This window comes from Limulus polyphemus, unplaced genomic scaffold, assembly GCF_000517525.1.
Source record: "Limulus polyphemus unplaced genomic scaffold, Limulus_polyphemus-2.1.2 Scaffold614, whole genome shotgun sequence".
NCBI lineage: Eukaryota > Metazoa > Arthropoda > Merostomata > Xiphosura > Limulidae > Limulus > Limulus polyphemus.
In genome coordinates, this window is record NW_013666224.1 from 136689 (window position 1) to 150023 (window position 13335).

The window sequence follows — 13335 nt, forward strand, 5'->3', positions numbered from 1 at the left end:
ACTTGTCTGTTATATATACACACACACACACACACACAAAAGTTTTCAATAAATTTATTTTCAGTAAAGATTTATATTTACTGAGTAGGTCTGAGTGAAAGGTGATATTCATGCTAAGAATAAGAATACTTGTATTCATCTTAAGAGTTTTTCTATATTTCATCCGCATTACCTCTAAAACTTTCTAAATCAATTTCAAAAGTTTTTTTGGGTGGTAAAACTTTATATTTTATCTCATATTTTCTCTACCCTAACAATTTACTGGAGAAAAATCACCAATTTATAGTGAAATGAAAAGTTGAAAATAATTAATACTATTTTTTTTTCTCTGCAGTTACCGCAGTATTGATCAGAATTTCAACTATTAACCATTTTCACATTTGTTTTCTTTTAATTTTATTGTTGTATCTTGTACTACTGGAGTAGTAATTGTCACGTAAAAAGCAATAAATCACAGCGGGAGTTCATTAGCTGTTTCCCATAGAGCTAATGTAAATATGTGATCTAGTGTCATATTTTGAAGCTGTGCTGAAGCTAACATACTTTTAAACATTTTATTATAGTTTTGTTAGGATAAGCTGAGAAGTTTAATTTTTACATTTTAGCTACTTTTATATAAAGTATTGAACAATAAATAAATGTAAAAAACAAATATTTCTAGTACTTGCTATGTACTTGAGCTGATTGTGCTTGAATAATAATACTTGACATTCTCCTCTAAGCCTCTTGAGTCACACAAATTTGGGTGTCCAAAAAGAAATTCATGTATCTGTCAAATATGCATTTTAGAACATGGAAAATATTTTGGGCAGTTGAATAGAATGTCTCAAAACTACTATAATTTATCTAGTTTTATAAGTAAGCTATAAATAGGTTTAAAAAGTTCTATTACTATTAGGAGCATCAAATCTAATCAACACAAATTAAACAATTCTTGTTGATTAAAAATAACAACAGGAAAACTGAATGCAGAATTTTAAGATTTACACAGAAGTGAACCTGCTCTTTCTGTTGGTTTTGAAAATGTACATCAGCTATATAAAGTTGATTAGCAAACAATCTTGAAAGTCAGTAAGAGAGAGGGGTAGGACCTTCTCTGGTAGGTTTGACAAATCCATTGGTTTCTCAGCAAATAAAAATGATAGGAGATTCACATTTAGTTTCTTAATTTCAATTATGTCTAGTTTGTGTTTCTAATTGGTTGAAAATTGCAGCATCTTATTTTAGAAGTTGGAAAAATCTGAGTTATAACAAGAGACTTAGACAATTATAGACAATCAAGCGAGTAAATTAAACAGGACATAGGCAATTGAAAAGGGAATGTGAAAAAAAACATTGGCTTAAAATGTAAAACTTACCCAAGGATTTCTTTAAACGTTTTTTACATTAAGGATAAGCAAAATGTCAGGATGGGAGTAAGGGCTTTGGGGGTTTCATAGAAGAAGGCTTATTTTACAATAATTATGAGATAGCTTGGTTGTCAAATTTTACTTTTTCTTTAGTTTTTACTTATGAAGATTTTAAGTAGTATTCCTTAACCTGAACAGTTGCGAGAGGGAAATATGATTGTTAACAAGACAATCACATTAATTCTGAGGTTGTTAAGAAAAATCTGGAATTCTAAAGAATGACAAGGCTCTTGCACCTGGTAATATTTCCCTAAAGGTTTTGAATAAGATTAAAGATTGGATATTTGAGCCACTTGCTAATATTATTATAAGTCCTTGGGTAGTGGGAGTGTGCCAGAAGATTAAAAGTTAGCTAATGTTACTCCTCTTTTTTTAAGGGTGGTGACAAAAATTGTCCAGATAATTAAATGGGCCTGTTAATCTTACATCAATGGTGGAAAAAGTTTTAAATGTCTAATAAAAGATGCTTTGCAAATTCATTTAACAAAGTTTAAAGTTTTGTTTGACAGTCAGATGGTTTCACTAGGAGAAAATCCTGCCTAACTGATCTTTTTGACATTATTTGGAGAGGTTAATGCTTACAGTTGATGAGGATAAAGTGTGGATTTGGTATAGTTGTATTTTAAGAAAAGATTTAATGAAGTGCCACATAAAAAGCTAATTAAAAATGATCTATATGGGTGTGGGGAATAAGTTAGTTTGTTGGGTTGAAAAATGGCTAGTGAAGAAAGCAGAGGGTTGTTATAGATTAATGTCACCAGTAATATTAAAGTTTTTGGATGTTGGTGTCGTGAGGAGGATGCTACTGCTTTACAAAAGGATTTGGTGAGTTAGGCAAATAACTAGCAGATGACTTTTAGTTATATTAAATGCAAGGATTACATGTGGGTTATTATAATTTTGGTGGGAATAACAGTCTTATGGAAGGAATGGATCTTGGTGTTCAAGTTGATCAGCCTTTTAAATCGTCCGAACATTGTGCTATTGTTAGAGGTAAGGCAAATAGGATTTTATGTTGTATCTATGGAAATACAGAATAAAAGTCTAAAGAGGTTATCATTTCACTGTATAGGTCACTTGATAGGTCTCATTTGAAGTACTGTGTTCAATCTTGGGCTCCATTACATTGTTGGAAAGGTGTCAAAGGAGGAGGAGTAGGAATGAAAGGTTATCACCTTAGGGCAGGTTAAGATATTTGAAATTTTCTATTGAAAAAAAAAGAAGAGTTAGAGAGATCTGTTTAAAGTGTTTAAACTTCTTAAGGGAACTTATAGAATTAACGCATCATATTTAATAATGAGAATGGTGGGACAAGGGGACATACATATATTTTGGCAGGGTCAAAGTCAACTTCAGCTTAGATAGTTTTACTTTTTAAAAATGACCAGATCAGATGTTACTATGGGAAATACAGAAAATGGAATTACTGGCTTAATTTTTTTCCACTTAAATTACATCAAAATAATTAGTTAAAAATTAATTTAGAATAATTCTTAACTATTGGTTTAACTTAATAGAAATACAAATATATGTAACATAAGCTTACAGCAGAAGATAATGAAATGTAGTGCAGTTCTTATTTAAAGCTGATGAAGTTTGTTTTAATTACAATTGTTAGTGTATTTATAATTGACAGTGTAAGATTAATTTGAATTTTCTGCTATAAGGAACATATGAAGTAGGATGAGTATAAATTAATATTTTAACAGTAGTAAGTTAGTAGTTATCTTTAATTCTTTGTTCAGGGCAAATTTAAGGCAAAACTCTACATCTTCAGAAGTTCCTTTCCATTTTGTTGAGGGAATATTTTATATCCTTAATGAAAATAGCATACTTTTCCGTAACCCATTCTTCCACAATTACATTTTGCAAAGGCCTAATTTTATCTAATTATTTTAATTTATTTATTCAGCTTGTAGGGAACAAAAATTAAGGACAAAGTAATCAGTTCTCTTTAAGGTTTGAAAATCTTCCTTCAAAAAAATGAAGAATGTAAAAGAAAATCTTTTCAAGCTGTGAGGCTTTAACCTAAAATTCTTCTTCACCTTGGAGCTGAAGATGACTTTTTTATTATATCTGGTACTGTAAAATGCTTGTTAGAATATTTAAATAAGGAAATCGGATATTATAGCTTCAAAGTGATATTTCCTGCAAATGTAAGTTTTTTAAAATGCATTCTTAGGCCTAAAACTTTTAATTAACATGATTAATCTTTAAAGTTGAATTTTTCACATTACTTGCATCTTAATGATAGATTCAGTAGTTTTCACATGTTTGTGCTATATAGCTTAGAACTTTATGTTTTATCTATAACTCTTCTTGTATTTCCCTGTAAAATTACTTCATATCCTATTGCATTTAGTTTCAAATTATTAAAAGTGTGTATTATGACATGGTATTACCAATATCTTGATTTGTTGTTTTTAAAATCCATAGGTTACTGACTCAGCAGTTTTTCTAACATTTCAAACTTGCCATAGGTTTTTAAGACGTGATTCTTTTATTTATGCTTTATTGGTTTTTGTATAGCTTATGCAGAAACTTATGGTTCTGAACCAGTTTGGACTCGCTACAGAAGGAATTTCAAAGGACAGTACCCTCCTCGTAAAACAAGAAAAACATGTATTGTAAGTACACAATTACATTAGCATTGAGTTTAATTACTTGATCTTGTGTACGTGTGAACTTCTGTGTAATATTTTTATTATTAATTTTGGGTATTGTATAAAATCAAACAGCACCCAGCAGTTTACAGGTGAATTTAAGAAATATTTTGAGAAAGGGATCAATAGGTTGATCCCAATTTTATCATCTTGATTTTGTGATAATTGGAATTATCAGATTTTACCATTCCATAAATAGGTATATTCAGCTGTACAACCGGGGGAAATTAACTCAATAGTTACTCGTTACTTAGAACTGAGCATCGGTTACATCGTTTAGTGGCACGTAAGATAATCGATTAATTGAAATTATGATTAGATTGTTTAATGTCATGAAAATAATCAACTAATCAAAGTTAGTGTTTCCTCTTATTACTATCTAAGATTATTCCATTTTTCCAATTTTTATGTGGGAATAATTGATTAGTTGAATGTAATTGATTCATGAGTCCCACAATAATTTTTTTTTCATAAAACAAGATAGGTGGTGATTGCCAGCAGAAACACTGAAAATTTTTATCATATTAAACAAAGGGTAGTGCAAAAATGCATTTAAAAAACATTTAGTTGAATGTAATTAATTATGGAATACCACACTAAGAGTTGTGTTACTTAACAGTGTCACATTTGATCTCATCTCTGTCCTGTATGGGTGTGAATATTTCTTTATTCTATTCTTGCCCTTCGTAGACATTTTTACTTCAATCTGCTTTCTTCTTCAGCAGCCAGTAGAGATTATTCAGGAAACTAGAAGCTGTCCAGGAAACTAAAGCTTGCAAGTTATTTTGTACGAATAAAGATTTGTTTTCTTTTTACATTATTGTAAGTTTCTATTTCCTTTGCTGGCCATGTTTAGAATCATTCTTTGTATGACATTCCCAGAACCTACGTTTTGTAGATCTTGATAATTTTGTGGTAAGTATCAGTGTACCTGAATATCAGAGACGTATCATCATTTCACTTTCAACTCTCAAGCAAATGATCAATATTCTTTTGCTTATGATAACAAAATGTAGAAATTAGATGATTTATTTACTTCTAAATAGTTTTTTTTTTCAGAATTAAGGTTTCTTTTTGTTTTACATATTTTTTTCATTTCTAAGAAATAAGTTTTTGGTATAATCAAAGATCGTTATTTGAAATGTAGTTTGCTGTACTAGAGTGCCTAAAAAGCTTCACTTTAGCCCTTAGTGCTCAGTGAGTAGATACAACTTAATCGTACAGCATTCCATCAAAGTAATTAATTTAATTCACATTGGTATATATATTGTTTTAGAACTTTCAGATAATATTAACAAAAACTGTTGATGCATTTTTTGGTATCCATTATTTTTTCAGTGACAGTAGGTATCATGTTACTTCTTGTAATGTATGTAGTGCAGATTTTTTTATAAGATTGTAGCAATGGTTGATACATCTCTGAGTTTTCTGTAATGTCTGTTTCCATCTCCAAACCTGAAGATTTGAAACAGAAGTTACCCAGTTTGTAGAAATCTATCAACCAATGTTACCAGGCTGTTTCTGCCCATAAAGAAACTTCCACATATATCACAGTATTACACCTTACAAAACTTTTAATATGTCCAGGTGATAAATTTTCATTTAGTGGATTTATAAGCTCTTCTAAATGTTCTATTAAGATAACACTAAATTTCTGGACATATAATTTTGCATTTTGTCATAGATAAGCTAACTTTGCAGAAAGAGCATTGTCTTTTTAATACAGCTGATATACAAATATTTAGGCAGTAATTCATGTTTTATCTTATTTACAACAATTGAAAAATGTATTATTTTATGTGTGCGTTTCATATTTAGCGAAGTGGAAAAATCAGTACAGGGAACCCTTGCCCGATATGTCGAGATGAATATCTTGTGCTTCATCATACGGTAAGTATTTGGTCCATCGAATCTTTATTAAATATAATTATTACTAAGATATCTTAAAACTTTTGCCTGCATACAATTGGTCAATAGTAATAGATTTGTCTGAGACATGCCACTGTAATTAATTAGCATGTGAGTCATAAAAGTGACCTAATAATACTTTCCAAAAAAAGCTTTCATCCATGAAATTGTCTTGAGATTACAAAGAGTGATGAGTGAAAATCATAAACTTCATCGTTTTATCAAATATAAGCATTTGGCCTGTCTTCGTTGTTGTTTCTTGTATTCTCGTATTTTTTTCAACCTTCGTAATACAAATTATCCATGCTTGTAGAATAGCAAGTATAATTACAAAAATATAGTGGTATAAAGAAATACTGAGCAAATTTAAAAGATATTTGTGATTTTATTCCAAACTTGCTCAGTGTTTTAACTTGATGACATTTTTATTCAGAAATGTTTACCCACCTCTACCCAACAAAGAGCTATTACCTCACTCCCATGCCCTGAATATTTTTGCACATGTCACAAGCTTTGAACAGAGCTCCTACCCCTACATGTATTAACATGTACCAGCCATAGATGTAATAATCACTAGACAGTAGTCCGCCACCAATAGGAGGGCAACATGTTTTTAAGGTGCAGTAATCCCTATGAGTAACTGTATTTTAACAGAGGCTCATTGTTTCCATGGCACTGCTTTGTTCAGATGTATTTTTTTTAAGGAATTAATGGCATTTTTGAGTTTATTATTTTAAACTTTCATTAGAATTTGTTATGTAGTTTTTCTATCCTTAATTTACTTGGTTTTGAAAAAGAAAGATACCAAACTTAAAGCATTTCAGTTAAAGTTATCTTTGATTTGATATTTTATTTGAATTGAATTTGTAATTTGGGGACACATGTTCCATTGCATATGATAAGGTTACTTTGACAGTACTATTTCCTGTTGTTTTAACCCAGCAATGGGTTTCTTTAAGTACTCTTCAGTGTCATTAGGCCCATGCACCATTAACATACTGGGCCTATTTGTATTTCTTTAAAAAATGGATTTGTGGATCATCTTGATTACAAAATCATATTTCCTTGTTTCTGGCAACCCCAAGGTTTAGACACACCTCAACAGAAGTTATCAAATACTGTAGACACTCTCACAGTCATTGATGCTACCACTATTATGCACCAGGTGGTTGGTTCCTTTCTGATATCAAATCCAGGATTCCTGGTCTCCTGCTTCTGTTACTTTAGCTGAGCTTGCCTCAACATTCAACGAGTTTCACCATTGTTGGATCATTTCCTACTTTTGTTTTTAATTCCCTCTTCCTGAAAAAGATCAAGTAATCCTTCCTTTACTGTTTTAATTATGCAGGTATGTGTATTTTGTTTTCTTTCTTTTGTTATTTTGCATGAATCTCGGTCTTTCTTGTTGCTTGAACCTCCATCACTCGATTCTCTTCTTTCAGCCTGTGAATCTCATATTTTCTCACTCGCACTATTCTTTTAGAGACTTTACTTCATGAACCTGTATACATTACTGGGGAAACTTGCACATACCTGTTTTCCACTTTGCCTTTGATTTTCTTCTTCCATTGTGTTAAGTTAACTCTTTTTCTGGGATGTACTTCATCAAGTAGCCTTATTTTCTGACACTTGTCTCCCTCAATCTATTGTCAGTGACCTCTGTGTTGCACCCTTTATTTGTGATGACGTTCTTTGGCAGTGTTTCTTACCCTTTGGAATGTAAACTGATACAGTGCGACCTCTGTGTTGCACCTTTATTTGTGATGAAGTTCTTTGGCAGTGTTTCTTACCCTTTGGAATGTAAACTGATACAGCTCGTCAGCAGTCATCTCTTCTCACTTTGATTTCTTGCCTTTTTGGACCAGGGGGGGTCCCATCAGGTTTCTCATCCTTTACAGTTTTGTGGGATTATCTCTTTCTCTTGTTCCTAGTCCTCAAGCTACTATCCAATGCTTTCCCTTTCTGAGGGCTGGCCATCGTAGGTCTTGGTGGCACCCTGTTCCTGGAACTACTCCTTGGCTCCAGTCTGATAGAATCTAAGCTCTTCCACTCTTCTCTTTGTACACCCGTGGACTTTGCTGCACATTATTACCAAGTTATTTCCTGTTCTTCCACTCTCCTTCTCACCTGATTAGAATTCCATGGGAAAATTCCTTGATGCTTGGTTATTTTGAATTAAACATCATTATTTTTTATGCCATTTAAGTGATCCATCACTGAAAATGGTGCAATGAACTCTTTTTTTTTGTATTTGTCTCAAGAAGGATAGTAGCTTGTAACATCATTCCTATGATGATTTAAAACTCAAATCTCTGGGGTTTTAATTTTACTGTTGTCAGAACAATGTTACATTTATAACCAAAGATGTACAGCAAAATGGTTGCTTGTGGCTTTAAGATGTTTCATAGTTTTTTAGTCCTGAAGCATTATGGCTGTCAGACTACAAAATCTGTGTACATACTTATTTTAAAATCCTTCTTTTTTGTGTGTTTTATAGCAAAAAAATTTGTCAAGTTTGTTAATACAATACAAACAGTGCTTAGACTAATAATTCCTAAATGTTGCAATACTGAAGTGTTTTCAAAAGGCTTCTTAAATGTGTATATTAGAGAGAAAACTTTTTCTAGGTGTTCTTTTCTTCCATCAATAGAGGATTTGATGTACGGTGATTTTGTTTTTTCCAGAACACAGAACTACTTGAACAGTTTGTCTCACCCCACACAGGTCAAGTTTATGATGCAAATAAGACAGGTAGGTACTGTTATATGATGCCAATAAGACAAGAAGGTACTGTTATGTTCTTTCGAATTGATCAACATACTAGCCAAGAGGTAATTTGCATGTTTTACAGAAATATTACGTAGAAGGTACAGGAAAATGTAATAGCAAAATCAAAGCTACAATTGAGTTTTCTTTAAGAATATGGTATGTAATGGAGAATTATGGGGCCTAACATTTCTGGAACTTATAAATCACTGACTTTGATGTACAAGAATACGACAATCCAATTAATAGAATGTTTATTATTTCACAAATGTGTTATGTTTCAATAAAGGGCATGTCATGTGTTTTTTGGAAATACCAAGCTCACTGCTAAAAATGTCTCCCTGTCAAAAACAAAGCAGACATGTAGAAATTCTAAGTGACTTGGTAAAATGAATGTTAAACAGCACTCGTAAACTTACAATTAACTGAGAACGCTTAGGATAGAAACCTCCAACTAACTGGTCACAAAATTTTGCAATTTTAATACTCTTATCAAAATAATATTTGCCTACATTATGTAAGAAAATTTGTACCACAACCACCAAGAAAACTACAGCTTCAACATCCTGTTTGGTTGATAATAGAGATTGTCAAATAAGACGAGTTAAAATGTGGAAGATGGCATGGTTTACTTTTTGCATGTATAACTAATATGATGTCATATGTTTTTTATGATACCCTTCTCCCCCAAAAAAAAGCGATTGCTGAATTTGTCTAAGAAAAAATATAAATATATGCATGTGAGTATATAAATTTTGCTGAGATTTTTCACCATCTAACCCTTAAAAGTTTAAGTTTTTTTTTTATGTTTTGCACATGCAAAAAATCTACAAAATATTCACGACTAAAGAAAAGGAACAACAACTTAAGGTTAGTATAGAAATATTAGGTGTTTTGTAATATTACCAATTCTTACATTTGAAAACTTGATAAAAATACCATGATATATAGGGATTCACTGTCTGAGAAAGAATTAGTTTTAATTAAACCTTTCTGATAGGGTTAGCATATTTTTGTCACCAGTGAATTATTATGAAGAAAATTAATAAGGCTTTCTACTTGTGTCAAATAACATCTTTTCTTCCATCTAGAATATTATACATTAACTAATATTAGGTAGGAATTTTTTTAATTTATTGTGTAATATACATGACATGTTTCTTATACTGTAGTGCAAGTAATGCTTTATCTTAAGTAGTCTTCATTTGATACGGGCATTTTGCAAGAGGCTGTATTGAATAGTTATATTTCATTATTTTAGTCAACAGAATGTGGTAGCTTTGTCTAGTATGATAAAAAAATGTGTTCAAAAATAAATGAAATGAAACTGTTATCATGTGGGCTTTACTACTGCAGGTCTTTGTCAGAAAAAGCAAAAGGAGTTGATTGTGGCAGTGGAGAAAGCAAAAGATTGGGGTAAATAACTTACCTACTTTACTTCAGTTTTTATTTTCTTACTTAATATTGATTTAGATGAACTTCAGAAATGTTTTTATTTATTTAATAATAGTGGCCACCCATCAATGATAAAATTGATCAGTTTTTATTCCAAATGATTTTTTTTTCTTCTGTATAATGAGGTGTTATTTTTCTAGAGATACTTTTTTAACTTTCTTGTTTTTGTTGGCTTTATTTGTAAAGTAAAAAGAAGAAATAAAAGAGAACTTACAATAGAATAAACTAAACAAAACAGCACTGGACTTTATAGCTGTTACTGTTCAGGCTTCTTCAGGTCTGGCACTTGACTTACAATGTGCGAGTCATGGGATTGAAACCTGGTGTTATGATGTGATGGTTGATCTCACTATTCACTGGTGAAGTGCAGTCCATGATTTGGCAAGCTATTTGCCTTCTCTCTGGTTGGCAGTTCAGAAATATTTTGGGGCTTTGCCATAAACAGAACAAACAAAAGTTGGGTTTCTTTAAAGTTTAACCCTCAAATTGCGGTTGACATTATATGAACGCAAGCATTTTGCTCGCAACATTTTGAATGCCCCCTGCAAAATTTCGCACATGGGGGGGTAGGCAGATTTACACAAGCCACAAGTGAAGGGTTAAACGTTATTCTGAAGAAGACAGCTAAATCCAGTTTTTTATAGTTCTTGTAGTGTTCCTCTGGTGTCCTTTTTTATTTATATTTTTTTCATGAAGAGCTATTGATTAACTTCTTACATATTTTACCACTAGGGTGATAACATGTTGATTATTGCTTTCTAGTGTCACATTTCTTATAGTTTTTTCTTGAGTAAATAATATTTTATACTTCTAAGTACTGAAAGTATTAAAAATTAAATCTTCAAAAAACTGATTTTAAACATTGTTATTTCCATAGCTAGTAAAACAATCTAGTTGATTTTGAGTAGATTCAGAATTTTATTTTGTGCTATATCTGCAATTATTTTTGTACTGTTTCATATAAGTTAGTTTAGAAAGGTCCAGTTTTTTTTCTAAATTAATTTGCTTGTATTTGAAACTAAGGATCTTAACTAGTAGAAATAATCTCTTTAGAGCACAGTTGTCAAAGTATGAATTTTAAATTTTACCTGCTTTTCATATCTTGTTTAGTTAAATGTAAAGTAATCAAGGTTTTAAAAAGTAAAATTTTTCCTTGTGCAGGGTTGATCACATTTGATGTTCCTTTCCGAGAATACGACTACAGTGAATATTATCCAGACATACAAGACAGTAAAACAGCATAATTGTTGTCTGTTAATAGCCATAGTTAAAACTAACTTTGGATGTCTAACATGATACTTGGGGAGCATTGCCGAGTTTTTTCTTTACTATTGTAAAATGTGAAGGAGAATTAACAAGTTTTTCATTTCATCGTACCTTCCTCACTCCCAATTTATCATATAATAAGTCTGGTTTATTAGATTCCATAGATTTGTTTTGTAAATTATAATATTCTGTAGAATTGTCTGATTGTAAAGGTCTTAACAATAAAGATGAAGTAAAATTATATTTTTTAACTTGTGGTTAATTTTGAGTGTTTTTATATAGCCAGAAATGACAAAACATAATAACCAACCAAAACTGCACTTTTAATCCATAGATCAGCTCCCATTGACCCAGTTAAGTTGATTGTGACAAACGTTACCTAATGGTTTGAGACTTTGAGTATTATTCAAAGTGAGCTGGTTTCTGTTTTACATGAAGGAAACTATATCTAAAGTGAGCTGATACATGTTTGATGTTACAATCTAGAGAATGAAAACCTGATGGAACTGTGAATACTCGAGAGTTGGATAGAATTATATGCTATACAATTAACTATCAAAGTAAGCACACATAACAAAAAAATTTAAAAAACATTGATAACGGGCAATATTTTTAATATATAGGTATCTTTTTTTAAAGTAGAGCAGAATCATGATGCACCTCTTGTGAGTTTATTGTTATTATTATGTCCAATAAAACAATCTTGAAGTTTCTTCAACAGATGAATTGAAAACCATATAGAAATTTCATGGGGAACAATAACTTGAATCTTCATTAAAAGAGATAATTTTACAAAGGTTCCAACAATAACTTGAATCTTCATTAAAAGAGATAATTTTACAGAAGTTCCAACAATAACTTGAATCTTCATTAAAAGAGATAATTTTACAGAAGTTCCAACAATAACTTGAATCTTCATTAAAAGAGATAATTTTACAAAGGTTCCAACAATAACTTGAATCTTCATTAAAAGAGATAACTTTACAGAAGTTCCAATTCTTACCATTGTTTACAATTTTAGTAATTAAAGAATGAGAAGTTTTACTCAAGTTATTTCTCCTTATATTCCAGAAACAACAAATAGGTTTGTTTGTTAAATGCAAAGCTGTACCAACTGCAGGAATTGAACCTCAAATCTAGGCATTATAAGCCACCGGAGCTTACTGCTGAGGTACTTGGAACACTAGTGAGGCCAGTTGTTAAGTCACATGCTAAATATCAGCAAATATGCTAATCCATACGAGTAATTTACATTGTACAGCTCCTAAAAATGGTTATAAGTTTTGTGTTAAGGGGTAAACTTGATAGAAAAACTAGGTAATTAACTCTTTGAATTAGAACAGTGATTCCAAACCCTCGGCCCATGGACCAGTGCTGGTCCCCAGGGAAGTTTCAGCTGGTTGAAAAAAAAAAGTTTAAAATATACCATCTGAAGTTATTGTTTTACAATGCAGTTTAAAAGTACTTTAAGAATTTAACAAAACAGCCCATGAAATTTTGGGATCAGAAAAAGGTTGAGAGCCACGGTCTTAGAAAACTCGTAAAGAAGTATAGTCTGTGCAATCTTACTGTTAACTGAGAATAAAGAAAAAGGACAATTAAGCAGTCGTTTGAAACAATTCTCAGTGAGGTTAATGAAAATGAGAGCATTTGAATTACATCTAACCTATCATTGCGACAACACCACCAACTTTTTTGGGGTTAGGTCAAGCAATACATTGAGTGTAAAAATGTTAATTTTTTGGGGTCATTATCTCAATATATTGCAATCATTATGGATTTTTTTGTTCAATCTTTATAGTCTTTTTGTCCAACAATTTTCTTAGTGTCCTGTAAACATTTTTCAATTTCTTTTATTCGTTGGAATA

The 13335-nt window shown here is 31.2% G+C and overlaps 1 protein-coding gene across 1 annotated transcript in view; it reads left to right on the top strand.

Annotated features, from left to right (window-relative positions):
• Positions 1–11708, top strand: part of LOC106459478 — a 14588-nt gene extending 2880 nt beyond the window's left edge. Inside the window, exons 3-7 of the mRNA XM_013919100.2 lie at positions 3939–4036; positions 5891–5962; positions 8665–8731; positions 10103–10162; positions 11363–11708. Of these exons, the coding sequence (XP_013774554.1) occupies positions 3939–4036; positions 5891–5962; positions 8665–8731; positions 10103–10162; positions 11363–11445 (380 nt within the window). The 3' untranslated portion in view covers positions 11446–11708. The remainder of the gene's footprint in view (positions 1–3938; positions 4037–5890; positions 5963–8664; positions 8732–10102; positions 10163–11362) is intronic.
• Positions 11709–13335: the final 1627 nt, after the last annotated feature.